General features: G+C 48.4%; 1 protein-coding gene across 3 annotated transcripts in view; it reads right to left on the bottom strand.

Moving 5' to 3' along the window:
* Positions 1-18963, bottom strand: part of Bdnf (brain-derived neurotrophic factor) — a 48958-nt gene extending 29995 nt beyond the window's left edge. Inside the window, exon 1 of one of the 3 annotated variants that reach the window (XM_005401751.2) lies at positions 18749-18963. In XM_005401751.2, coding sequence (XP_005401808.1) covers positions 18749-18751 — 3 coding nt within the window. In that variant the 5' untranslated portion in view covers positions 18752-18963. Of the gene's footprint in view, positions 1-503; positions 787-17706; positions 17757-18748 lie in introns of those variants that run through there. The other 2 variants (XM_005401753.2, XM_005401752.2) reach the window with 2 other exon arrangements.
* Positions 18964-24554: the final 5591 nt, after the last annotated feature.

The raw sequence follows: 24554 nt of genomic DNA on the forward strand, positions 1-24554 counted from the left end.
GACCCGTGCGGGGCGCCGCTTAAAGGGAACGCCGCGCTTTTCTTCGCCCGGGCTCAGCCGGGGGTCCCCGGGGAGCCCCTGCGCGCGCGCGCGCTCACGCGCTGCCTTCCCCACTCACGGCCCCGGAGCTCGCCCCGCGATCCCCGCAAGCCGCGGGGCAGGACGTGCCCGGGGCTGGGGGAGGTGGTCGCGCGCCAATCCCGGGGACGCCGCGTCCCCCAGGGCCCCCCAGCAGCACGCAGGAAGCGAGTGCGAATCCGCCGCGCCCGCCTCGCTCCCCTCGCGCCGCGCACCTCTCCGCGTCCCCACCCAGCACCCACGCTCCGGGAGGGCGCGATTCCCGGGGCGGACACACCTTCCCGGGCCTCCCGCTGCGCCCGCCCGAGCCCCGCGGGTGACTGCTGCGCCCCGGCCCGGTCACCCCGCGTCCTCTCCTCGGGAGCCGCGCGCCAGACCTCGCGGAGCCCGAGCCCGGAGCGCGCAGAGAGGAGCCGGGAACCCACCTTTCAGCCTCGACTCGTCAAAGTAAACATCAAGGCAGCGGCGCCGGGGAGACTTCGGCCCCAAACTCCCAGACTCTGAATATTTTTCACCTTCCCTTTAGGTAAAAAAAAAAAAAAAAAAGCAGGGAAGGGGGCGGGTCTCGGGAGCCCGGTCTGTACTCCTGGGCCGCCGCGGAGAAGTTAAATTATTGATAGTGGAAACTGCATGGCGGAGGCGACACCCGCAACCCTCCAGTGCAGAGCCCCATGTGAGCTTGGCCGAGGCAGGGAGGTCTCAGGCAACCCGGGGGGGGGGGGAGGAGGGGCGGGGAGGGCGGCGCTCGCAGCGGTGAATGGGTGAATGGGGAAGCGGGTGGGAGTCCGCGAGAGGGCCCCGCGGTGCCCTGACGCGCGCTGTCATATGATACCTCCGCTGCCTCGAAATAGACACTCGGGTGCACGAATTACCAGAATCAGAATCCAGCGCATTGAAAACGATCCATCTTTTATTAGAAGAGTTCCGTTCCAGGGTAGTGCATGCTTTTGCAGATCTCTGTATTTCCGACCCTAGCAAACGTACACCCAGAAGCCAACCCTGTTAATGATGAGCCTGGACAAAAATAAATAAACGTTTTAAAAATCAGCTGTAAGCAGAATCAGGGTGGGCCGGGAGGTTGCGGAGGCGTGCTAATCCTGTCTGTCCTCAACAGAAGGGGTCTTTAGTCACTGGCCTCGGAGACCCAAGGACAGAACTTACAGGGCTGGGGGCCAAAGGACTCTTTTTCCGCGAGCCCCTGGATGAACTTTGTGGACACTCTACCTCGTGTCTGCTTCGGAGCCCCTGTTCTCCGTTGGTTCCAGCAGTGTGCAAGCTCTGGGGCAGACCTTGAATTTAGCAGTAGGGAGCCAGAAGCGGCACTTGCCGCGGAATCCCCGGACCTCCTCAGCGCAGGAAATCACCAGTGAGTGTTGAGATGAAGGTCCCTCCCGGTGGAATTGTGCGGCAGTAAGACTGGGGCAGGGGCCGGCGATTAGCATTTTGATAAGCAACCCCCGCCACCGCGGCTCCGAAGCAGGCAGCCTGAATTCACACTTTGTGAAACGGTCCCAGAGGATTCAGATGGGCGACAGGGACCCGCCCCCCAGTGCTCTAAGCAGTATTGTGCATATGTACTGATGCTAAGTCTCCTCTCTGCCCTAAGAAGTCCCCTAAACACTCCAACATTGATTTTGCTAAAGGGAAAGACTTATAAACAGTTTGCTTTCCTGGACATTCTTGTGGTTCCCAGGAATGCGCTGCTGAACAGACTATATGACATTATTGCACACTGGGTTCAACTTACCCAAGGGCAGAGAGCAAACCGATTTCACTAACATTAGCCATGTTAAAGCATCTAAAGACTGGTGACAGGACTGAGACTCGTGCCACATGCAGCTTACCTAAGTTCACCAGTTAAGTTCAAGAGGAAAGACCTCCGTGAACTTCGGAAGTCTACCAGATACCTTGCCTGGGGTCTCCCCTTCCATAAACAGAGCTGTGTGCTGTTTGGAAGTGTTAACAGGATGTGTGATCATTCCGAGGCTTTGCAAATTGCTGGGCTGAATAGTCAAGTTATTCAAATATATGCATATTCTTAGAGTGTCACACAGTTAGCTTTGCACCTCTGTCAGCTTGATGGAACGCTCGATCAATACAAACTCCCCACCACACAGATGGCGAAGCCGGCTGTGGAATATCTGGTGTGTGTGAAGTAAGAAGAGAGCTGCTAAGGATCAGCCACCTCTCCGACCCTCTGTAATGCTTCCCAGGGTGTAGGCTGAATGCACCCACAGTTTCTCTAGATATTGTGGTGGGATTTAAGAAGCAAGTATGATAAATTTTAAAAACAGGTGAATTGCGTCATAAGGGACTAGAGGAATCTTCCCTCAAACTTTTAACAAAGTGTCTCAGCTAAGGGCAAACATACTCTCCAACTTTCAAGCTCAGTTGCAATTCGCTTCTTTCCTGAGAAAGTCCTTGGCAAATGCGTGTGCAGGATCTTGGCAGTGCAGCTGGGTGTGGAAGTTACTGTTAGTCTTTCACCTGCTCAATTCCCAGGGCCAAGCCAGCATTACTGCTGAAGGGAGAAGCATTCTCGCTTGTAGACTCTGATTGGGCGGGTCCACGGCCAATCTGATTCCTACTCTCCCCTGACATTATATAAACAAATGTTTGTATCTTCCCTCTCCAGTGAGTGGTGCAGTTTTACTGAGGAGAAGACAGAGACAGGGAAGGCAGGAATATGAACAAATGCAAAAGATCAAATGCCAGCTCAGAGGGACCTGGTGATCAGACCTCTGAATGCTTCTGGGTATTCGCCAACTCTGGTTTGTGATTATCCTGTCACCAAAGCACGAGGAGAGAAGACAAACCCTCGTTGCCTTGCAAACACAGTTTTCATTCAAAAGCCACGAAGCCAGGGTGAACTAAAGACAGCTCCTTGCACAGTATTCTGAATTTTTCATTTGTTTAACTTGGGTAATATGGACAGTCTTGGAGGTCTAAGACCAAACTTTTTATAAAGTGATTTCTTCTTATGATCAAAGATGATGCTGGGAACATACAGCATTCACTTGTGATTCATCTTAAATATTGGTCTGTGACATAATATGTTAGGAGGAAAGATTCCAAATTTAGGATATGAATATTTTTCTGTCATTAAAAGCAAAAGCTTCATAGCCTGAAAAGAAAATGCAATTGATTTCCCTTTGTGGGGCTTCAAGTCAATTTTGGATCAGTCCACGTCTGTCTTTTTAGTTACAGTCTAATGCTGTAGTAACCCGATATTCCAGGAGGATAAAACTGGCGAGAAATGTGGCTTGCCATCTACTCTTGTCAGGAAGTATAAACTAGTGCTCATTACCCAAGTGGGAACGGAGGCAGTAGGCTCAGATTTGACATTGACATCTTTTTTCTATTAATAATTTTAATTGGCTGAGGTCAATTCTCCTCTCAGTATAAGCATTTTATCTTTAATTATGTTTACTTAAGTTTCCTAGTTACTCTTGCCTTCACTTTCAAAAAAAAAAAAAAAGCTTGTCTAGTATCAAATGAATGGACCTCAAACACGGAGGAAAATTGGAGTAAGTCATTAACCCAGGAAAATAACAAGTAAACAGAAAACTCCCCTGCTGAGCAGAGTGACAGGGATGTTTCCAGATTCATGCTGGACGACTTCAAAGGCCCAGTCCAGGGTTGAACCATCTCATCAAGAACCCTTGAAATTATTGAATGAAGCCTGCCTGAGGAGGAGTTTCAGGGAGAAATACTTTCCCTGTTCATTAGGAAGTACTTCCCTGTAAGCTTCTCGGGAACCATAGAAACAGCTCTGTGCTGTACCAGATGGGACCAAGTTGGTCACCACCCGGTAAAGGAACCACAAACTGGGCGGGGCAATGGTGGCAGACAAAGCAAGCGACCACAGAAGAAGGGCTCAGATTTGGAGTGTAGAACAAGACAGCGAAAAACTGATCCAATGTGGGAATAACGTTCGGCCTTTTCCAGGAAAACAGCACGAAATTTGTTACGAAGTTTTGAAGCTGAAGCCAGCCCCCAAACATGAGGACGGTCAACTTGGTTGCGCTCTGAGTTACCAGATTTTCCTGGAGAACATTTTAAAATGAACAGTGAGGAGTCGGTTGACTTACTCATCGTAACATTTCCACAACCGTGGGAAAGGAATATGAGATCGTGGGGCGCGGGAAAAAGCGAGCGCTGACTGCGGCGGCCACTTGTTGGTTGTGTTCTGGGAAGAATTAGCCAGCTCACTCAGAGGGTTTCAGGATTTGGATCAGAACCATATTTCTGAGACCGATCCGTCTTAGGCTATGTGCTAACACTGGAGGCATTGTCTGTCATTCCTCACGAAAAAAGAGGTAGTTTAGAAAAAATAATGATCGCACTTCCTAAAGTTGTATTAACAACATACTCCAAGAATTTGGGCTGCTTTGTGTAGTTCTGACACACGTGTCCGCACGGTGCCTCTCCTGAATCCTTGACGGGGAACCCGGGTGGAATGTGCAGCTGGCCCGGCAGGCGCAGGCACGGTGGGAGGAACATCAGCACATGCGGGTCGCTGTGCCTAGCGCGCAGGATCACGGGGAAACGTGAAGGTCTGGACTGTCTCAGCTTCAGGTTCCCTTCTGCTCCCTTGCGTTTCATAATTCCCCTCATATGATTGCTGAAAACTGGCTGAGCACCTATTAGATAACTGGCGCTATCCTGTGGACTATGATACAGGCAGAGAAATAAAAGCCAGTCTTGCCCTTTTGGAGTTCGTGTTCTAGGCTATTGGTTGAGCTCGAATCCATTGGGCCATTAGTGAAATAATCAAGGCTAGGAAATGTTTTTGGTGTTGCCTTGCCATCAGTTTGGTCGCTGGTATTGAAAGATGACCACAAGTGTGTGCCTGGTGGCCAGGGGGACCGCAGTGGTAAAAAGGTTGCTCCTAAAGGCAGGGGCATCTGGAGGGTAGAGCGTGTGCACTGCAGCTAACTAGTGCCCCAGTTATTCTCTGTTTGCAGTGTTTTCAAAAGGTGGGCAAAGGATAAGGGGTGGAAGGAATAGTAAAGAGAAAATAGAGAAGTATTTTTTGTTTGAGGCAAATGATTTCTCTGACTATGGTTAAGTAGACTTTCAAAAAGATAGGTCTAGACCAGTGGGTATAGCTCAGCGGCATAGTGCCTGCCTGGCAAGCACAAGGTCCTGAGCTCAATTCCCGGTATGAAAAAGAAAAAAGACAGGTCCAGAAGGGATCTTAAGATACAGTCTCATCATCCTCACTACCAGTAGGCCTGACATTGCAGACGGGGGGAGTAGAATGCACATCCTGCTTCTAGTATTTGTCTGGAATCCAGCAATGCTAGCTCTTGGAAGTTCTTGCTTGTAATGCATTTTTGTTCTTGTTGCCATTTATGTCTTATTTCACCTAACCTTCCTGAAGATGGGGCACAGCTGCTTTTTAACCTCCTCGTGTTACTAAGTCACCACTCAGACTTTCCTCGTTGCAAGAGATCTGATCTCACAGCCTTCTTCCTGAACTCCAACTCCCAGGCTATTAATCCTTCCCTTTGGTCTGCCTGGACCTCCTCCAAAGCTTCCATATCCTTCTGAAAATGTGAAGCCCAAAGCAGACATGCGTGTGAAATGATCCAGGGCTCAGGAAACATGGGTGTTGTGAATTATCTGAACACAGCTGTCAGCAAAAACTACAGGGAAGATTCAATCAGCCTGACAGATCCTCCCTTGCACTTTGGAGACAGAAGGAGTTGTTGAGTATAAAGAGGAACCTTTGTATCAAAGCTGTATCTTCTGCCTAGTTTACATCTCTTATCCTTAGCCTCCTTTCTCCCGGAAGATACAGATCTCGAGGAAGATACTTCATTTTCCTTTTTCTCCTCCTCCGTAACATTTCCTCAGAACATGTGATCTTCCTGTTCTCCACTTACTGTGCCAAGTTGTGGATGTTTTATTAGAGTAGTGTTTCCACATTCTTAGGAGTTTTGGTATAATTCTCTTAGAAGGTCACATCTGTGAAACACTATACTACTAGGAGAAGTACTTCACTTTCTCCTAAACTGAACCATTTTTTTTTTCATTTTGTCTGCAAATAAAATTCAGAATAAAGTGAAAAAAACTAAGTTGAGTCCCACAAACAAGAATCACACTGATCCTACGTGACGCCTAGAATCGAGTTTTACTGGGCATCTCACTCATCTTGCACTTTGTCTCCACTGTGATTGTTTGGGGCCTTCTCATTCTCTAGAGCCCAGCTACAAAGCATGAGACCATCAGAAATTCTGTTCCTACCACTGGTTGTCTCTGTAGGGCATATTCAATGGTAACTATAAAATCAATCTAATTAACCCAAGAAGAAGTTAAGCCAGATGAGGAATGAAGTCAGCATTCCAAAAAGGAACTGGGTAGAAGAGGACATTCACTTCCTGTCCATAATGTCTCATTGAGAGCCATGATCAAGGTGGGTCACTGAGAGGGTTTGCCGCAGGTCGGCACTCCTGAAACCTTAGCTGGCCACTGAAGGACACGGGAAGTGGTAAGTCTAGTTCCATCTAAGAAAATAATACAGAGATAAGTAAATGCATAAGGCAAATAAAATGTTTCCTTAAAGTTGAAGACAGAGACAAAGGAAAAGAAGAACGGATAGGGAACAACAGAATCATACATTTAAGTTCCAGGACCCCTAATGGATTTTTTGGTAAACATTGTGACAAACTCATTTTTCTGCCATTTGGACAATAGTCTAAGTGACCCGAGAGTGGAGGCAGTGTGTGTGTGTGTGTGTGTGTGTGTGTGTGTGTGTGTCCAAGGACAGGACTAGTATCTGACTACTCTGTTTTTGCAGTCAGATGTTGATATCATGATACAAATTAAATATATTTCTGGGACACTAACTCAGACCGCAGTTATCTTTTCTCCAGACAGCCTGCAGGCTGAACGGGAAAATGAAGGCCCAACACTCCCTTGACCCGCAAATTTCCTACCTCTCTCAAGGGCAGGAGAATGGTCGGCATTGAGGATCCTGTGTTGATTTCATAGACATGGTTTTCTGAAGGCTTCTGAAGAATGAACCAAAGATCTGACTACATCCACTGATCTTTTTAATAAAAATCTCGTGGTATAAATAACTGATGCTGGCTTGGCTTTGCTTATTGCCTTCCATCATACTGAATCCTGACTTAAATTACTGGTCTCCCACGATAAACATATTCTTACAACATTACAACCAGATTGTGGATATAGATCATGTTAGAACTACTTTGCAAGCCAAATTTTCATTGCCTTCTATTTTGTCTACACACAAAAACTAATTAGAGTAAAGCAAGTAAAAATAAGTCAAATCACGTGAAAGACAATCATGCTAACCTATACTATGCTGATATATCTAAAAAACATGTAGAGTTTGACATATACTTGATTCTTGCTAGAGTAATTATTTCTAATATTTTTATTGTGTTTTTGGAAATTCATAGTTATGTATATGATTTTAGTCTCCATTCCTAGGAAGGATTTATAAAATATCTAATTTACTTTTCAGTTAATTGATGTTTATAAGAGCACAATTCCAGGACAATATCAAATATAGAAGTCAATCATAAAAACAGAATTATAACCAAGTGCAGTGGTGCATACCTGTACTTCCAGCTACTCAGGAGGCTGAGGCAGGAGGATGGCAAGTTCAAGGCTAGTCTGGGTAGTTTAGTGAGACCATATCTATGTGAAAACAAAAACTAAAAGGGCTGGGAGTGTAGCTCAGTGGTAGGGTACCCCTGAGTTTGGTCCTCAGTACTGAAGGCCAGGGGGAGAAACAAAGAGCAAAATATATTCATGAGGGTCATTTGGCAGGGAAAGGATACAGATTCAAATTTTAAATGGGAAAAAGATTTCTAGCCCTTGAAAGACTGGGAAATTTCCATATAATTAATTTTAGAGTTATCCTTGTATTTCTTGGTCATTTTAGGAGAAAGAAATCCGTTTTTGCTGATGTTTGCCTGTGGGAAGGGAGCTACAAGAATTTAGTCGCTGAGAATGACGTGAAGCTACTGTGAAATCTTGGGCAAGAGAAGCAAGTGGAGGGCTCTGAAACATAAGTTAGTGGGACAGGAAACGGGAGCTCCAGGATTCAACTTACCTTTTCTAAGCCAGTGTTGCAATAATCACAAAGTGACTCTGGGATGTTTAAGAAATTTAAAGTCTAGTTAGCTTTGTCCCGCCATTTTGAAATTAATTTCATTGGCATACTGCTACTATGTTGCCAATTATGTTGATATTTGAGTAATTAAGTTATTATATACACAACACCTTATTTTGAAAATCAAGATAATCTTTCACACCAACTGTTCCTTGTTTCCTTTTGTTTTAATTATTGGGAAACCACAAAAAAGACCATTGTTCTGTGATAACCTGTTTGAGGCCTAGAGTGCAGACCAAAGATCTTGGATCCCACTGTAAAATCTGTCACTTTCTAGCCCTGCAACCTGAGCTTATGCCCCACTAGCCCTGGTCAGTTCACATACATACTGTAAGCGCCACGTAAATGTTCATGGATAAACTGATGGATTTTACTACAGAGCACCTCAGTTGGCTGATCAATAAACTGAGGTCAGTGTGCAGTAAGCTGCAGCTGCCAAAGCTGGCAGAGCCTCCGACCGTGGCTTGGACAGATCCAGGTGATTTCGGTACATGAGCGGAATCCATGAACCAGGCACTTATAGGTTCTTTTGTCCATGTACATTTGGACATTTTTTCAGGAACTGTAGTGCCTTGAGCCGTGGTAAATGTGCATCCCTTCTGTTTATTATATTACTTAGTCATCTCTGATCAGGCTGTAGATGGACTTCTTCACACATCCAGTGTCCTTTGAGGTCCTCCACTTCTGCTGGGCTGGCTTCTGAGTGCTGGGCCGTACCAAACACACCACGAGTTCATGGTGTTCTTTTCTGGTTAGTCAGGGCAGTGGTATGAGGTGTCTCCACAGACTTCTGCATCTTGGATTCCTCCAGTGTGTGATAACTCAGATTTACCAGTACACACCCAACCCTTCATTGAAACTGTGTCTTTCCAGCAGTCGCTTTCTAGCAGAAGGATAGATGAAATGTATCGGGAAGATCCATGAGTGGATGAGTGACTCCTTCGCCTAGACTGTCACCAAGCCATGTTAGATTCGTACCCTGAATTCTAGATGCACCTTCAAGCCATGCCTCTAGATTCATACCCTGAATTCTGAGTTGGTGCAGGGATACAGCGGGCCCACATTCCAGCTCCTGGCATCCTCCCAAGTGAGATGAGTTGCCAGAGAAGTTCCACGTTTGGAGTGCAGCTTGGAGGGAGAACATGGAGTTGCACAAGGAAAGACGATAAACATTTCAGTCCCCAACAGGGACTGTAAGCCTTGCAATTACGTTTAAGACCATGCTTGCCCATTCTCTTCTCCTCTGTATCTGTAAACAGCACGTTAGCTTTGGGGGTTTGTCGTCCTCTGGGAGGCTTGGAGAGGGCGTTTCTCATCGCAGCATCTGCAGTGCCGCAGCCAGTAGGAGTTAGAAAAGGCAAACTTATGAAATGACTTCTAAACACACCAAGTCCTAAGCTAAACAATTTATAACGTTTCTTACTCAATAACTCTCAGAAGTCAACTAACTTGAAACTGCCCTAAACAAGTTAAGAAAGGAGTCAGACATCATCCACTGGGCAAATAAACTACAGCAAGTGGAGGGAAGGGTGTGCAGGTGAGGAGATCTGGATTCGAATCTTTCTCCTCACTGAGTAGATCCTTATTTCTGGACAGTTCTCTCTGTCTTACCAGGCTAAGCAAGATGGCAACAGTAACAACCACTAAAATTGCATACGGGTTTGCAGATTAGTTTAAGAATCAAAAGAGCTTTGGCATTAGACAGATGTAGATTTTAGTCCACTTATCAGCCTGGCTAATTTATAATAGTTAACTGGCTCACCAAAGTATCAGTCCTTACCTTTAAATTAAGAATGATAATCATCACCAAGAAAGGTTGTCATGAGGACTCTGCAAACTATGGAAATGCAAAATGCTCACCGAGGTGAGCTCACTGAAGTTGGGTTTTATTATTATTATTTTATTTATTAGCATCCCTCTCTATTTCATGAGGGTGAAAAGTAAGCTTTAGAAGAAATAGGTAACCATTAGCCATTTGAAAGTTTTATCAGCAAAAATTCAAGGTGACTCTTTGGAAACATTTGTGGCTGGTAATACTGAGACTCTCAAAGCATGCAATGAAGATCTCTTAAGAAAATATGTGACTGGAGGTAGTCGCACATGCTTGTAACCCCAGCATTCAGGAGGCAGAGGCAGGACAATCACTGTGAGTTTGAGGCCAGCCTGGGCTATGTAGCAGCCAGTTCAAGGCTAGCTGGGACCACACGGTAAGACATTGTCTCAAAAAAACCTCAAAATCACAAAATAAAATATATGTGTAAGCTGACTGAAATGGAGATCCAAATCAAACCTGGGCAGGGCTGTTAAATAGGGGTGCTGGGTTTTATAAAGGACTTTGATAACTTTAGGTCCAAAGTCCAGTTTCTCCAAGTAAGACTTACTGTGTGTTTGGGTAAGTTACTTAAACTTCCTGAGCTCTAGCTTCTTTGTTTATACAATCAGAATGTAATCTCTCTCCAAGAATTAATGTATGTCAAATGCAAAGCAAATAACTTAGCCCTGAATAAATGCAAGGTAGATGTTATCTCTTCTCATCACAATTTACATATAGGTTCCTGAGGAAGTCATGTTTCCTGCTAAGGGCAGGGGAAAATAATGTGAGCTTGTGAGGCTGCAGGGACACTGGCTCTTAATGCACTGAGAGAGGACACAGGCGATCTTAGCCCTGTGTGATCTTAGCCCTGATTCCCTTTATGCTTCTCTGGTCCTTGCTCTACACATCTCCCTGTCTTCTCTGTACATGCGGTCCCTTGTCCTACCTGAATGCCTGGGTGTCTGAGGGACCTCATGTAAGCCGCACTCCGAACCACTTAGAGATAAACCAGTGTTTACTCCTCCTACCCTGGTGGGTCAGTAGGGGTTACATACCCTCAGGGACTTCTGAATGACTTAATACTGTAGCAGTGTTTTCTTCTGCTGTGAAGAGTGGCTGTTAGACCTCCCTTTCCAGTGTATGAAGGTTTTGTAGTGCACTTAACATTCACTCAGAGGTTTAAACTTGGGCAGAGTACTTTCTACTTCCTGTAGTCGTCTAGAAAATACGGCTATGTGGTGAAAATGTGTCGTAGGAGCGACAAGTTTCTTCCACCTTCTACCAGAGGTCTCATGTTGCTAAAGGACTGGTTTTTAGAAACTAGACTTTAAAAGGGTCTTTTAATTTTAAAATTAATACACTCTGGTAGATTTTGCCATTTGTCTAAAATAGAAATCAAGAATGATGTCTATCATCCCCAGTGCATCAGAAGTTATTCTAAATATGGCATCTTTATAAAAGTCAATAGCTGTCTCATCAAAGGGCAGTCATGCCCAGTGTGGGTGGCTGTCCCAATTGTTTTTGAACTACAGCAGCAATCCAGCCAATCCCAAGGAATGGCTTGCCTTCTTTCTACACCCACATTTTTTCTTAATTATCTCCACCAGGCTGAGTTAGCTAAGGACAGTTCTATAGCATTTCTTGGATGTCAAAATACCCACACATCCTCTGTAATCCTAGGGCTACCTGCTCCCTTTCATGTTTCTACTGGATGGTCCAGGTAATGCTCTATTATTGTGTGTATGGAATGTATTATTCATGAGACCCACACAATTTCAGCATGAAATATCTGATTTTAAAAAGAAATTCCAACTTCTGCCTGTCCCTGGAAGATAGCATGGAATTTGATAGCAAGTCTTCCACTACATCGCTCCCTTTTAAAATAAGTCCGCAGAGCTATGAGATTGTTGTCCCTATTTAAACTTTTATAGTTGTCATTTTGGAGAATGCCGTAGATTCAAGCTGGGTGTGGTGATGCACACCTGTAATCCAAGCTACCTGGGAGGTGAGACAGAAGGATGGCAAGTTCGAGGCCAGTGTAGGCAACTTTATTTTGAGATTGGGTCTCAAAAATAAAAAGAGTTGGGAGTGTAACTCAAGGTACAGAGCTTGCCTAGCATACAGAAGGCCCAAATTCAATCCCTAGTACCACAAAACCAACCAACCAACCACACAAATACACAGTAGAAAAGCCTGATAGCTCCAACACCCAGATTTCTTCTATCAGGGTAAAAATCAATAGGTTTGCTTTTTTTATCAAGTTAAAAATTGGTAGTGTCTAAAATTGTAAATCACTGAGGATTAGAGTAATTTAGGCTCTACTTTCCACCGAAAAACTCCTATAGACTCCATCCTTCACATCACTCAAGCTTGGGGTGCAGATGGCATTGAGAGTTTACCTCCAAGGATACCCTCCTGGTTTCCTGGGTGAGGAAACAGATCAAGGGGTGACTGACTTTTCCAGCTGTTGAGAACTAGAGTGGGGGGAGGCCTGAATTCAGATTTTAATTTAGTTCATTGTGTGTATTCTCTTGAAAAGGTGAGAGTTCAAAAGCTCCTGACTTTCTAGGGATGAGTGCAAATAAGGGCCTGACTCCTTGCACCTCCTTCGGAAGCCTTACCCCATAGGGACCATTTGGTCCTGCTCCTGGCTAGATGTCCAGACTCCAACTCAGGTCCTCACTCATAACAGACTGTTAATTAGCACTTAGAGAACCAAACTCTGAAAGTTAGAGTCCCAGAAGAAGGGACACCTGGGGGGCAAGGTGAGAAAAGGCCAGTCCAGCACAGGAGCCACATGAGATATCCACGGAATACCTCCCAAGGTAAAGGAGGATGCAGGCATCCACGACAGCCACAGGGATGAAATTCCAGAGGGTTGAAAGGAAACAAGCCAGCATGAATTCATCCATCAGACACAGGCTGGGCCAAGTGACCTCTGAGAACCTTCCCTGCCTGGCTCTCAGGTTCTGTGAGTCACAAGTAAAAGTAATGTCCTTCTTGGTTTTGGCCTATATTATGTGTTTGTTTTGGGGAAGTTAGTGACTGCGACTTGGCGACTTGGCTGTGTGAGCTGCAGAAGATCCTGGCTTCTCTGAGGTTCCCACTATGGAAGAAGGGCTTAGGAAGGGAAGGTCCTGGGCTGGCTGGCAGAGTTTTGGAAATTCTGGTAGATAACATTCTCGTTTCATTGACTGAATAGAAAGAGGAGGAAATCATGCCTGCACCTCCCTCTGATGCCTTAGTTGAGTTTGAGAAAATACAGACTAGCTAGCAACAGGTACAGACCCTGAAATGGGGAAAAGTAGATTCAGGGTGCTGTTCCTCTTGCTTGCTGGTCATGGGGTCCTGCGCATCTCTGCACTGTGGTTTCAGCGGCTCCTGCCCTGCCCAGCTGAGAGGGAGACCAAGTAAGGAAACCTGTGAAGAGCTTCCAAAGCACTCTGCGACTAGAAGTACAGAGTCTGCACCACTGCAGGAAGAAATCCTTAAGGGATTCTTTAAGGATGTTAGAACGAAGGAGAGAGGGGAAAAGTCTATGTAAAGGGCTGAAATCTGAGAATGAAAACCCCTAGTCACCCAATGGGAATGGAGGCAGGGGTAAAGAATTCACTATTTTGATTTCTGTACCATGGTGGTTTGGGGGTAGCCTTTATGGAACATGTGCCTCTTTCTCTGTAAAGCAGCAGTTCTACATTTCAAAGTAAAAGGAGAAAGATTTCATAATTTTCCAGTTACAGTCAGTCACTCTGAAGGCCAAAGAAGGACAGATTTTTCTATTTAATAAAAATTTAATTCCCCCTGCTTAAGACATCCCCACTTCCAAGGCACTCAGTCATGGTAAGATTTCATTAAATGCTAATACTTATTTTTATTATTATATACCACACATTTTTCTTTACATGGGTTATACATGTACACTAAGGGATTCACTGCCTGTGGCATTCACACTAGAAAACACACACACACACACACACACACACACACACACCATAGAAGCAGATCAGCTGAGAAAAACACCAGTAAAGAAAGATAATTTGAGATACTTCTGAGGTAGCAGTTGTAAAATTAAAATAGGCAACTCATTAAATTACCCATAGAGTGAAAAGAAAGCTACAAAAATAGATATTTTCTGGCAAGTCAACACTGTTCGGGAACAAATTTAGTTTTAAGCAGACTTTTAAAATCAGATGATATCAGTTCGTATTCATTAGAATCATTTAAATGCTTTAGCCTACCTTGTCCTAATTGAAAGCAAAAACTCATCTTTACTGGCCTTTGGTGGAAGAATATTTATTTAAAGCTATACTCAGACATCATTTTAGCTGGCAGATTGTAAGCGATATGATCAAGTGAATATTATTTGAGCAAATTGGAGCCTCATCGCAGGATCACAGAATTAAAAAATAAAAACCCTCTATGTGTCACACTTTAACACTGATTTTCCCTCGTATTTGTGGGGTTTTGGGGTGGCTGATTCTCTTATTCTGTGGTGGTTCAGTCTTTTTCTGTCTCTCTCTGTCTCTGTCTGTCTGTCTGTCTGTCGCTCTCTCTCTTCCTTTCCCTCTCTTCTGGATTTTGCTATGTTGTTTCTTACCAAACCTTCCCCTAGAGGACAGGCCAGGAAAAGGAAAAAATCTTAATTTACCATCTTCTTTCCCTATTAAGAATTTAGATTAGAGATTTGATAGGGAAAGAGCCTGGCAAGTAAATGAAAGGAAGCTGGTGTCTGCTGATTTTAGAGCTTGTCAAAGCCTTCTTTCCCATTTACACTGAAACACAACTGACAAATAATATCCTGTATACCAGTGACTCGCTTGTCTTTAAAAATCCCCATGCCCTGCCTGGACCATTAGATGGTATTTCCAGTTAACCAGTCCTCTGGCTCAACCAGATGAAAAGGCTGTGTGCAAAGAGGATGTCACGATGACACTTCCCGCTTGTGGAGTGCCTGCTTCCGGGTTTGCTCAACCCCTCAGACATCCTCTTCTATCCTCCAAAATTGCTGTGTTGTAGGTCTTACTCTCAGCGACAATGGAAAAAGCTATCGGGGGTGCATACATTTTTATCTGAATTGATCCTGATCTATCCCATTGGGGCAGTTACACCAAGCTGAAATCTCACCTAGAGAAATATTAATATGCAAGACCAGGGGTGCAGGAGTAGGCTAGCTTACTGCTACTCTTTTACATATTCTCTCTCCCTCTCTCTCTCTCTCTCTCTCTCTCTCTCTCTCGCTCGCTCGCTCGCTCGCTCCTGCCTCTCTCTGTCTGTCTCTCTGTCTCCCCCCCATCACCTTCTGATTCCAAACAGGGCAATTGAAATTTCCTGCTCAAGAGCTCCGTGTAAATACAGATAAACAGTGACTGCCAGGTGCTGGTTCTTAAAGTGACATTCATTTCCACCACGCTCCAGGCGAAACCATTTCAGCTTCCGAGTTGAGGAAGGGAGTGAGTATGTGCGTATGTGTAAGAGCATGACGTGACACTTTTGAGGTTTATTTAAGCTGTTAAAGATCTCGAGGTTACGAGAATTAGACTGGGCAGCATCTTCTCTCCCCGCCTCCTACAGGCACGGAATCTACAATTTTCTCAGTCCCACTGTCAGATAAATTGGCAAGTAGACTGAAAGGGTAGTATTCCCTTAACGATGCATTCACGGAAGTCCTAGCAACTGTATTAGCAGCAGCCTTCCTAGCGAGGCAAGGCGCGGGGAGAGGCAACTGCGATTTAGAGTGACAGATGATTTTTTTCCCCATCCGTCAAGCCGCCTCAAAATGTCACAATATTTACACCTCTTCCTTGGTGAATTAGAATCCAGAGAACAGCAGACAGAAAGAAAGACAAATCCCGACCGTTTGCGTCTTGTCGGGAAAAGCGGGCCTTGCACCTTTAAATCCTGCCTCCCACCCCGCCCCCTCTTCTGGGATTTTGCAATAAATCTCCCGGTTCCGCGTTCAGCCCTGCGGATCCGTATTTAAAACAACACCATCTGGGAAGGTGGGTGGCGGCGGTGATGCGGGCGCCTTGGAGTTCCTTTGCAGCACGCTCGGAATTGCATCAGACTCATCAGAAATCCCCCCGCCCGGAGCCCCGCCTCGCCGCGCTCGCGCGTGGATCCCACGGAGGCTGGGCCGGACCTGGGCCATCTGCGCCCGGCGCCGCGGGCTACTCCGTCACCGGCCCTGCGCGTTCTTTGTGTGCCGAGCAGCCTATCCCAGCCCGCCGATCCCAGAGCCTGGGCTTTCATTATTATTGTTGTTATTATTTTCCCATTCCAAATTTCCACACTCTCCCAGCGTGTCTGTGCGTCCCTCACTCCCACCTGCTCACAGTCGGCCACTCTTTCTTCGCCCGCGCTCGCGCCCTCCTCTCCAGTGTGGAGTTTCGGAAACGGGTTTCCCTTCCTCGCTCGCTCCCCTCTTCCCACCCCACCCGGGCCCCGGCCTTCCCCGAGCCCTGCTGAGGCGGGAGGGAGTCCAGATCCACCCATTCCCGGGACTCCGCAGCCGGAACAAAAGGCCCCAGCAGGGTGGGGTGAGCCTGAGGGAGCGCGCGGCGCAGGGTGGCCCCCGCCCAGGGGCGCGCAGGTCCCAGGGCGCGCGAGGCTGAGGCAGGAGGACGCGCTCGGGGCTGGCCAGGCGCTCTGGATCCCCGGGCGGAGGCGGGGGCGGTGGAGGGACGGCTGCAAGCGCCCCATCTCCCTACCGCGCCCCTGGTCTGCACCGCGGCCCCCACGCCCTGCGCCCTGCGCGCCCGGCCTCGACTGGCTCGGGGCTGCTTCTCCGCCCCCGGCCGCCCATCCCCGCCCGCCCGGGCCCCGCTGCCTGGCTCTCCCTCCCGAGAGGACCTTCCGCTCCCCCGCCGAGGCCCCCCCTTTCCCTGGTTACCCCAGCTGGCTCGGACCTGGGCTCAGAGTGGTCTCGGCGGCTCCCCCGTCCCTGGAGAAAGCCGGAGCCCTCCAAGCCAGCGCCCAAAACGCGCGAGGAGGGAGGGCAGAGAGGAAGCAAGAAAAGAAGGAAAGAGAACCCAGAAAGACATCCAGCCAGGGACGAGAAGGCGCGAGGAGAGGACGCGGGAGGGAAGGAGGCAGGAGGAGGGGGCGGGGTGCAGAGGGGGCGGGAGCAGGGAATGAATCCTGCTCACTAGAGGAGCCCGAATTACCTTGATTCATTTTTTGTTGGAGATGTAGCTTCACCTCCTTCCCTCTCCCCAGCCTCCACCTCCCTCTCCTCACCGCACAGCACCTCCGCCGCCTGATCCTAAATGGTACCGAGTCAGGTTTTAGGAAACCGAATGTTGTGCAAAAGCTTCACAATTAGCCATGAATCTACTGTACGCGCACTCCCCCCACACACCAGCAAAAGGAACGGGAAAGAGCTAGGGGAAGGGGAGAGAAGGAGAAATCGTCCATCCGAATCAGACATTTGCAGGTCCAAGTTCACTCAACTCGTGACATCCGCAGGAAGACAGAGGTTCCCCCGCTCGCTTTGCCCCGGGGTTCTCACCTACTAGGGCCGTGGAAACTGGCCAGATACCAAGAAAAAGCCCCCTCTCATCCTCTCCCTCGACTTGGTCCCCTCCACCTCGCGTCTCTTGCCGAAAACGGAGTATCAAGGCAGCCCAGGAATTGGGGATGCAGGGGTCCCCGCCCCAGTGCTTACCTTCTTTGCGGCTTACACCACCCCGGTGGCTAGATCCTGGAGATAAACACTTGCATTTCCCAAAGTTAACCCAGTATACCAACCCGGAGCTTGCAAGAGTCTATTCCAGCCTACACCGCTAGGAAGCCAACTTCAGCGAGCTCAATGAGGGGCACCAAACTGGGGCTCGCTTTCCTAACGCTCCGCTCCAAAATCTGACTCCCTCCAGCCCCGCGCTCGGTGTGAGCCAAACCTCGGAAAAGACGCTTTTTAAGGGCGACACGGGGTTGGCTTGACAGCCGGCAGAAGGCTACCTGGGTCCACCACCTCGGACAGATCCGCTGGCGCTGTCCAAGGTGCTGAATGGACCCCGCCAGCCCGGATCGCACACCAGGCGCAGCAGGAGGAAAACGCTACAAAATCTCTAATTAAGTGATACTTGATATTGCTCTACACGGTCTCTTCCACTTCCTTACGTGTTGTCACGTGTGGGTGGCTTCGCCAAAGCCACCCTGTTCCTAGTGGATCACATGTTGATGAGACCCTTTTCTGAGGATTACCCGTATCATTACCGGGGCTGTGCACTTCTGACTTATTTCTCTCCCCCTCCCTACCCCCATCCTCACCTAAGCTCCCAGCCCCTACGCCACGCGTACCCCCACACCATTCCTAGCCCCAGCCTCCAGCAGCATTATTGTTTTAGATGGAAATTAACCCCCTTCCGGATGTCAATTACATGTCCACATAAATCATGAAATAGGCTCATGCACCACACACGGAAAGGCAATGGGTGAACTAGCAGACCGGCCCCGGCCTCCAGCAGCCACTCGAACATCCTCACACACCCCCTCCAGTCCCAAGTTCGCTCCACGCAGTTCCGCATCGCCGTGTTAAATCTCAAAGGATTCCCATTAAAGTTGTACTGTGTCAAAAAACCGGCTCCCTCGGCCTGGGTGGCTGCTGCTCCTTGGCGTGAGAAGCGCTGGGCTGAGCCGAGGTCTGCCCGTTGTTAAGCAACATGTCAAGATTTCTCAATTAGAATGCAGGGTTTCCTGCTACTCACCATTGTGCCTTTGCTGTCCTGGAGACTCAAGTGTCTTAAGATCTCGTCTGCCCGACAGATGCTGGAAGGTAATGTGTCTCGCTTGAAGTCATCATGTGAGAACTTCGGCTTTGCTCAGTGGATCGCCCACCACTTGGTGTGACTTATGAATCTAATAACCCTTTGCAATATCCGCAAGCTTAAACTCTCAACCACCTTGGCGACTACAGAAGACAAAGCAGCCGGCATCCAGGTTGAGAAACCTCTAGGTTTACGCAAACGCCCTCGCTGCGCGCGAGAGGCTCGGTTCCCGTGAGTTCTTACGTGATCCCAGTGAATGAGCCAGGTTCCCAGCGCCTGCCCCAGTGCCCGGCTGCGGAGCGGGCTTCTCGAGGCTGCGTGCTCGCCGCCCAGAAAGTTCCCAGACGAAGTGAGGACTTGCAGGGGACCCCCTTAAAAATAGCTCAGGTTGCGCACCGCTTCCGGCCCCTCGGTGGGTTCACATGGAGGGTTCACACCTGGGGCTCTGGCAAAGGAGAGCTGTCCCTGAGGCCAGGTAAGAATCCCTTCCCCTCGCCAGGCTAGGGCGGGAGGACCGCGGGGGAACTTGTTGCTCGTCAGCGCCTGCAGGCTAAGGCTTTAATCAGGATTCCAGAAAAGCGCAGCGGGGAGGGGGCGCCGGGGGTGGCCGCGGCGACGCGGTGCGCGCTGTTTGCGTGACCAGCGCGCTGTGACTCGCTTGGGAAAAAGGAAACTTCTGAGAAAAGTTCGCGCCCCTCCCCCTGCCCACCATGACTAAGGGGCTCCGGCCGCGCGGCGGTGACATCCGTGGGGCAGGGGAGGGGGACGGGGGACTTGTCCTCGGGCACCGCGGGCTGCGCCGCAGCGCCTCAGCCGGGCAACTTTCCCTTTTCCTCCCCGCACGGATGACTCGGCGAGAGGCTGGGGCGACCCACTAGTTGCCGCAGGAGCCGTGCACGCCGAGCTGAGTGAAGTTCTGAGCCTCTGCTCTAAGGACTGTGGCTTCTCCCCTCGCGACGCGGAGGCGCGCGGGCCCCGGCGCGCGGGAGGGAATCGCGGTCCTGCGGCTCGGGGCTGCTTCCCCGCAGCCTCTGCCGCATCCTCGGGGGCTCCCCTGACACTGCCGAGGGGTGCGGGGCGCGCGCGTCCGCCAGCACCCGCTGGCCGCGGCGGGAGGGCCGAGGCAGGAGGGCCTCGCCCGCCCGCGCTTCCCACCGGCAGCTGCGCAGGCTGGGGAGTGGAGAGGGAGGTCACGTGTTGGCGGAAAGTAAGTTGGAAAGGGAGGATGAACTTCAGAAGAAGTTAAAAAGCACCCTAAAATACTCCGCATCACCCCCGGGGTGCAGCACACGGGGAACGCGAACGGGTGGGGGAGGGGCGCGCCCTCGGAGACCTGGGGGCAACTCGGGAAACCTCTGGCGGAGCCGAGGGGCGCTGACTGTGCTGCCCAGGCCCGGCGTGGGGAGGCGCTACCGAGGTCTCCTCGGATGGACGCGGAGCCGCCAACCAGCCTCGCCGCACCAAGGGCGGGCGGAGCCAGGAGCGCAGGGCCCGGAGTTCCCAGCGCTTGCTCTGCGGTTTCGCCGCGTTGGCCCCAACACCGATCTTGCTCTCCACCTAGAGTTCCCCCAAGGCGGGAGGCCGGCGGCGTCACAGGCCCTGGCCGCGGCGCTATTGACTGCCCGGCCGAGACAGAGAGCTGCTGCCAAAGATGGTGGAGAGCTCTGAGCGTCAGCCCAGCCGGGCCTTGCCAGCTTCCAGGGTCTCTATCCCCATTACAGGTGCGGTGTGTGACTGTCACGCGTGCTTGCAAAGTACCAAAGCCGGAAGTGAAAGATAGGCTGCCTTAGAAACAACGCAGCGTTCACATTCAGGGGCTGCTTCAAGGCCCGCTCTCCTCCCCTCTCACCCTCCACGAGGCCTCTTCGCGGAAGGTCAGCTTTACTTCCTGACTCTGCATATGGGCCTCTGTTCCTTGGAGTCTGCACTGGTACTGGATTATTAATACTAGCAGGAAGTCCAAGGTTGAGTTTATGCATAGCTTATAGCTTTTCTTCCAAAGCCAGTCTGGCTTATCCTTGGTTCCAGCCAATGTACATAAATATAAATGCTTCCTGGACCTCATTAGGGGCAGTTCGAGACTTGCCGGGCTCTCAGAGATCCGAGGTGGGTCATCACCAAAGAATGACAGATACGCAGAGTCACCAAGGCAACAGTTTCCTCCCATGAAAAGCACTGTTCCTATTGCCCACAGTCACTTTTGTCCATCCATGAGTTAGCCAGCAGATGTTGCCCTAAGACTGGCGCTGCTGGTGGAAGCCATCCTCAGAGGTCTTGGGGTACAGGCTCTGTGGGGAAAACTGGCTTCCTGAGAACGCAATGCATAATGCCCTTAGTAAGTTCCCTTGCCTATTGACAAATTCTGTGAGCCAGGGGCAGACTGGCCTTGAATTGACAGAGGGAGATGATCACTGTATGAGCATGCTTATTCCCTATTGTCACCCCTGTGATGTATTTATCTGACTTTGTCATCAGTGTATTGTCTATATAGGGGCAATCTGCTACTCCCCAGCCATGTGTTCTGGAATTAATATTGTGTTTCTTTAGGGGGATACCTGAGGATTCAGAACATGAATATCTGCTAGATTGGTGTTATTGAAATAACATGACCGTACTGAAAATATTCCCCTAGGAGCACTTTCGACCATTGTCCTTGTTTCTTAGAGGCATTGCTCGGACTTACAACTTGTGGACCAAGAAGAGGAGCGAGAGTTGTTCTACAGAGATTTGCGACATTTAGTTAAGAGAAGGGAGGAGAGATGGCAGCCGACACACATGTGGACATCTTCCTCTCTTGAAGATGTGATATGAATATCACACTGTGACATGAATATCACACTTCTCTAGGTTCATCTGACCCTATTCATTTTTAGCAGTACCAAGAACATTCCAAACAAATCTTGTGCCATATAGATCACTATCTAACAACATGGCCAAACTTAAGGCAAAATGTACTAACCCGACCTCGAAAGAAGGATTTTTGCTTTGTGTGATATTCACATATGGCCTTTTATCAAACCTGCAGTCACAAACCTAACCTTCCTCAGTGCCTTTATGAAGCTGGGTACCAAAACTTAGAAAAAAGGCCTCATCCAGAATAGGAGACACAAAATTATAATCAGAGGTGCAAAACCTCTTAGGGGTGGTGGGAGAGGGGTAACAAAACAGGAGTCTACAAACTCAGAAACGAAAGAGAATTCCTTCCCTTAGAGAACTGAGATGTGCTCAGCATTTCTCTTGAGACAAAGCCTACTCTCTTGGTTTCTAATCTGAAATTTTGCACGTTACTTTGTCAAGGATGATTTTGGAACTGCTCCCTCTGTATCAAGGCAGACGTGGATGAGTTAATACTCGTGTGCTTTCCTCCACCTGTTCTTACTTGGTTGTGGTTAGTTGCCACGTCTTCCTCCCACTTTGTTTGATCTGTTACTTTACTCCTTCTCTGCTCCTTCTTTCTCTTCTTCTGCTTCAGTACTTATTCTATGGTAGGCGTTCTGATAAGGGCTAGTGACCCATACATTAATAGTTCCTTAAACCATCCCAGAATCTCAGAGATGAGTGCTTGCATAATTACTGCCAACACATTAATAGTGCCCTTTCCCCTCCCTCGACCTCCCCTACTCCTGGTCATTACCTAAGGATCCCTTGTTACAATCAGCACAGAATTGGCTTGAGGTGGGGCGAAATTGCTGCCTTGGAGCCTGAAAAACAGGGAAGAGAAAATTTCTGCCTGTGATACAAGAACTGATTCTGACCAGGTAGGAAGAAAGATTGGCTCTCTTAGTCACTTCCTGATCTCTGATCATTCTCCACAGGCAATGGGAGGAGAGGCAAAGAATCACGATGCACAATTTGGAAAGCTTTCTGAAAATAAGAATAGGCAATGATTGCCAGGAACCTGGTGTTGAGCTCATATTTAAAAAGAACTCAAGGAATCTTCCATCTACCAAACCTAGCTTAGTTAAAAAGGAATCGATACAAGCATCAAAAGGAAGCAAGTGTGAGGAAGGCTTGGGAAACACGATTTACTTTGCAAGGACTTCTGTATGTTCCTGGGCTTGACAATGAAGCAGAAGATCCGGACGTGACTTTACTTCAGAAAACCAGACAGCTCGCAGCAAGGCTGAAGGGAGACCACCGGCCATACTGAGGAAGAACAGAATGGCTCTTCCTAGTTCATCTTGCAGATGAAAGAAGAATGAGAAGAAATAGGGGTGGCAAAAAAGGGAGAAGTGCATTGATTAACATAAAAGTAGGCAGGAGACTGACACAGGTCAAAAATATGTCAGGTCAAGATCTGCAAAGCATGCTTCATGGAGGATCGCATTAGGAGCTGGGCAAAATGGGAGATCAAATCTCCAAAGAGTCTCCAGCCTCAGGATCGTGGAAAGGCAGGTGAAAACTAGCGAGAGTGCAAGGGGCTCTATTGTGGTCGGAGTCGGGCAGGGTGTTCCTGGGACCTGACCTGCCTAGAACATCCGGCGGGAAACTCACACATATGAAACTGTTCTTATAATTTAATGTGCACATGAGTCTGTAGATCACTTGTTAAGAAGCAGGTGCAGAGTCTAGGGCAGGAACCAAGATTTGGCAATTTCAACAAATTCCCAGCTGCAGGGGTTGCACTATACTTGCACAGCCGAGCATAACAGGCTAGGCTTTCATCTGCTTTATGGTTTTATTGACAACTCGCTAATCTCTTTAGTAGCTGAAGTGAATACCATATAACGAAAAAGAAATTCAAGGGAAAGACTTGTTCATTTAATCCTAATGTTACACAGACTACAAGCTCTACCTGGATCCTGAACCTATTAATTCTAGAGCATAGTGAACATCAACCTCTTACTATCAATAACTTGGCTATAGCTGGAATCTTTGTCCCTTCGGATGTATTGGAATAAGAGAAAAGAGAGTCAGCTTGGGATACACCGAGCACACTGCAGAAAGCAAGGGAAGTCAGAGAGAATTATTCCAGTCATGTAAGGAGGATTGGTTAGGTCATATTATGAGTCCTGAGCTCATTCTGGGTTTCTTGCTATAAATAGGATATTTTGGAACTAGAGAAGGCATAGCAGAAGGCAACCAGAATGACAGAGGGATTTGGGGAATTTGCTTCTGCTGAAAGGTTAAAGAAACTAGGTCTGCTTTCTTTTGTAAGAAGAGAGAAGATGGTACCTCACTGAGGTGATATCATTCCAGAACCAGTGGAAGTAATCAGATGCGACAAGGGAGCCTTATGGAAACCGGAGTCGAAGGGTTCTGGCACGGAATGAAGGCCAGGAGAGTGGCGGCAGCTTTGCTGAAGGCCTTCAGTGAGCGGTGCTCCTACTGGCAAGATGCCCCCGCTTGGAAAAGGAGGGGTAAACACTGGACTGAGATCAGGACATCAGTGAGAGATGGAAAATGAGGAAGTGCCTCTTCCTTCATTGAGAACATTTTCAGACAGGCCCTTATTAACCCTCCAGGAGCCCTGAGCTCGCAGCGCCTGGTGAGCACCACCTTGTCCCCAGGCTTCTGTAACACATCACATTTTTGCCACCACTTCATTTCAAAAGGCACTGTTTTTCTTTTAAAAAAAAAATCAGTTTAGCAAAGAAATGTAAATAGTGACGATATGCAGAGCTCTTTCTCTGAGTTACCTTCTCCTGTGCCGCAGTCCTGGAAAGCATTCTCTTTTTCAGTTGGTAGCAGAGCCTCGGCCATCACTTTGCGCACATGGCCCCAACATTTCCATCTGATTTGTGAA

Source organism: Chinchilla lanigera, unplaced genomic scaffold (assembly GCF_000276665.1).
Source record: "Chinchilla lanigera isolate Chin_1 unplaced genomic scaffold, ChiLan1.0 scaffold00075, whole genome shotgun sequence".
Lineage (NCBI taxonomy): Eukaryota > Metazoa > Chordata > Mammalia > Rodentia > Chinchillidae > Chinchilla > Chinchilla lanigera.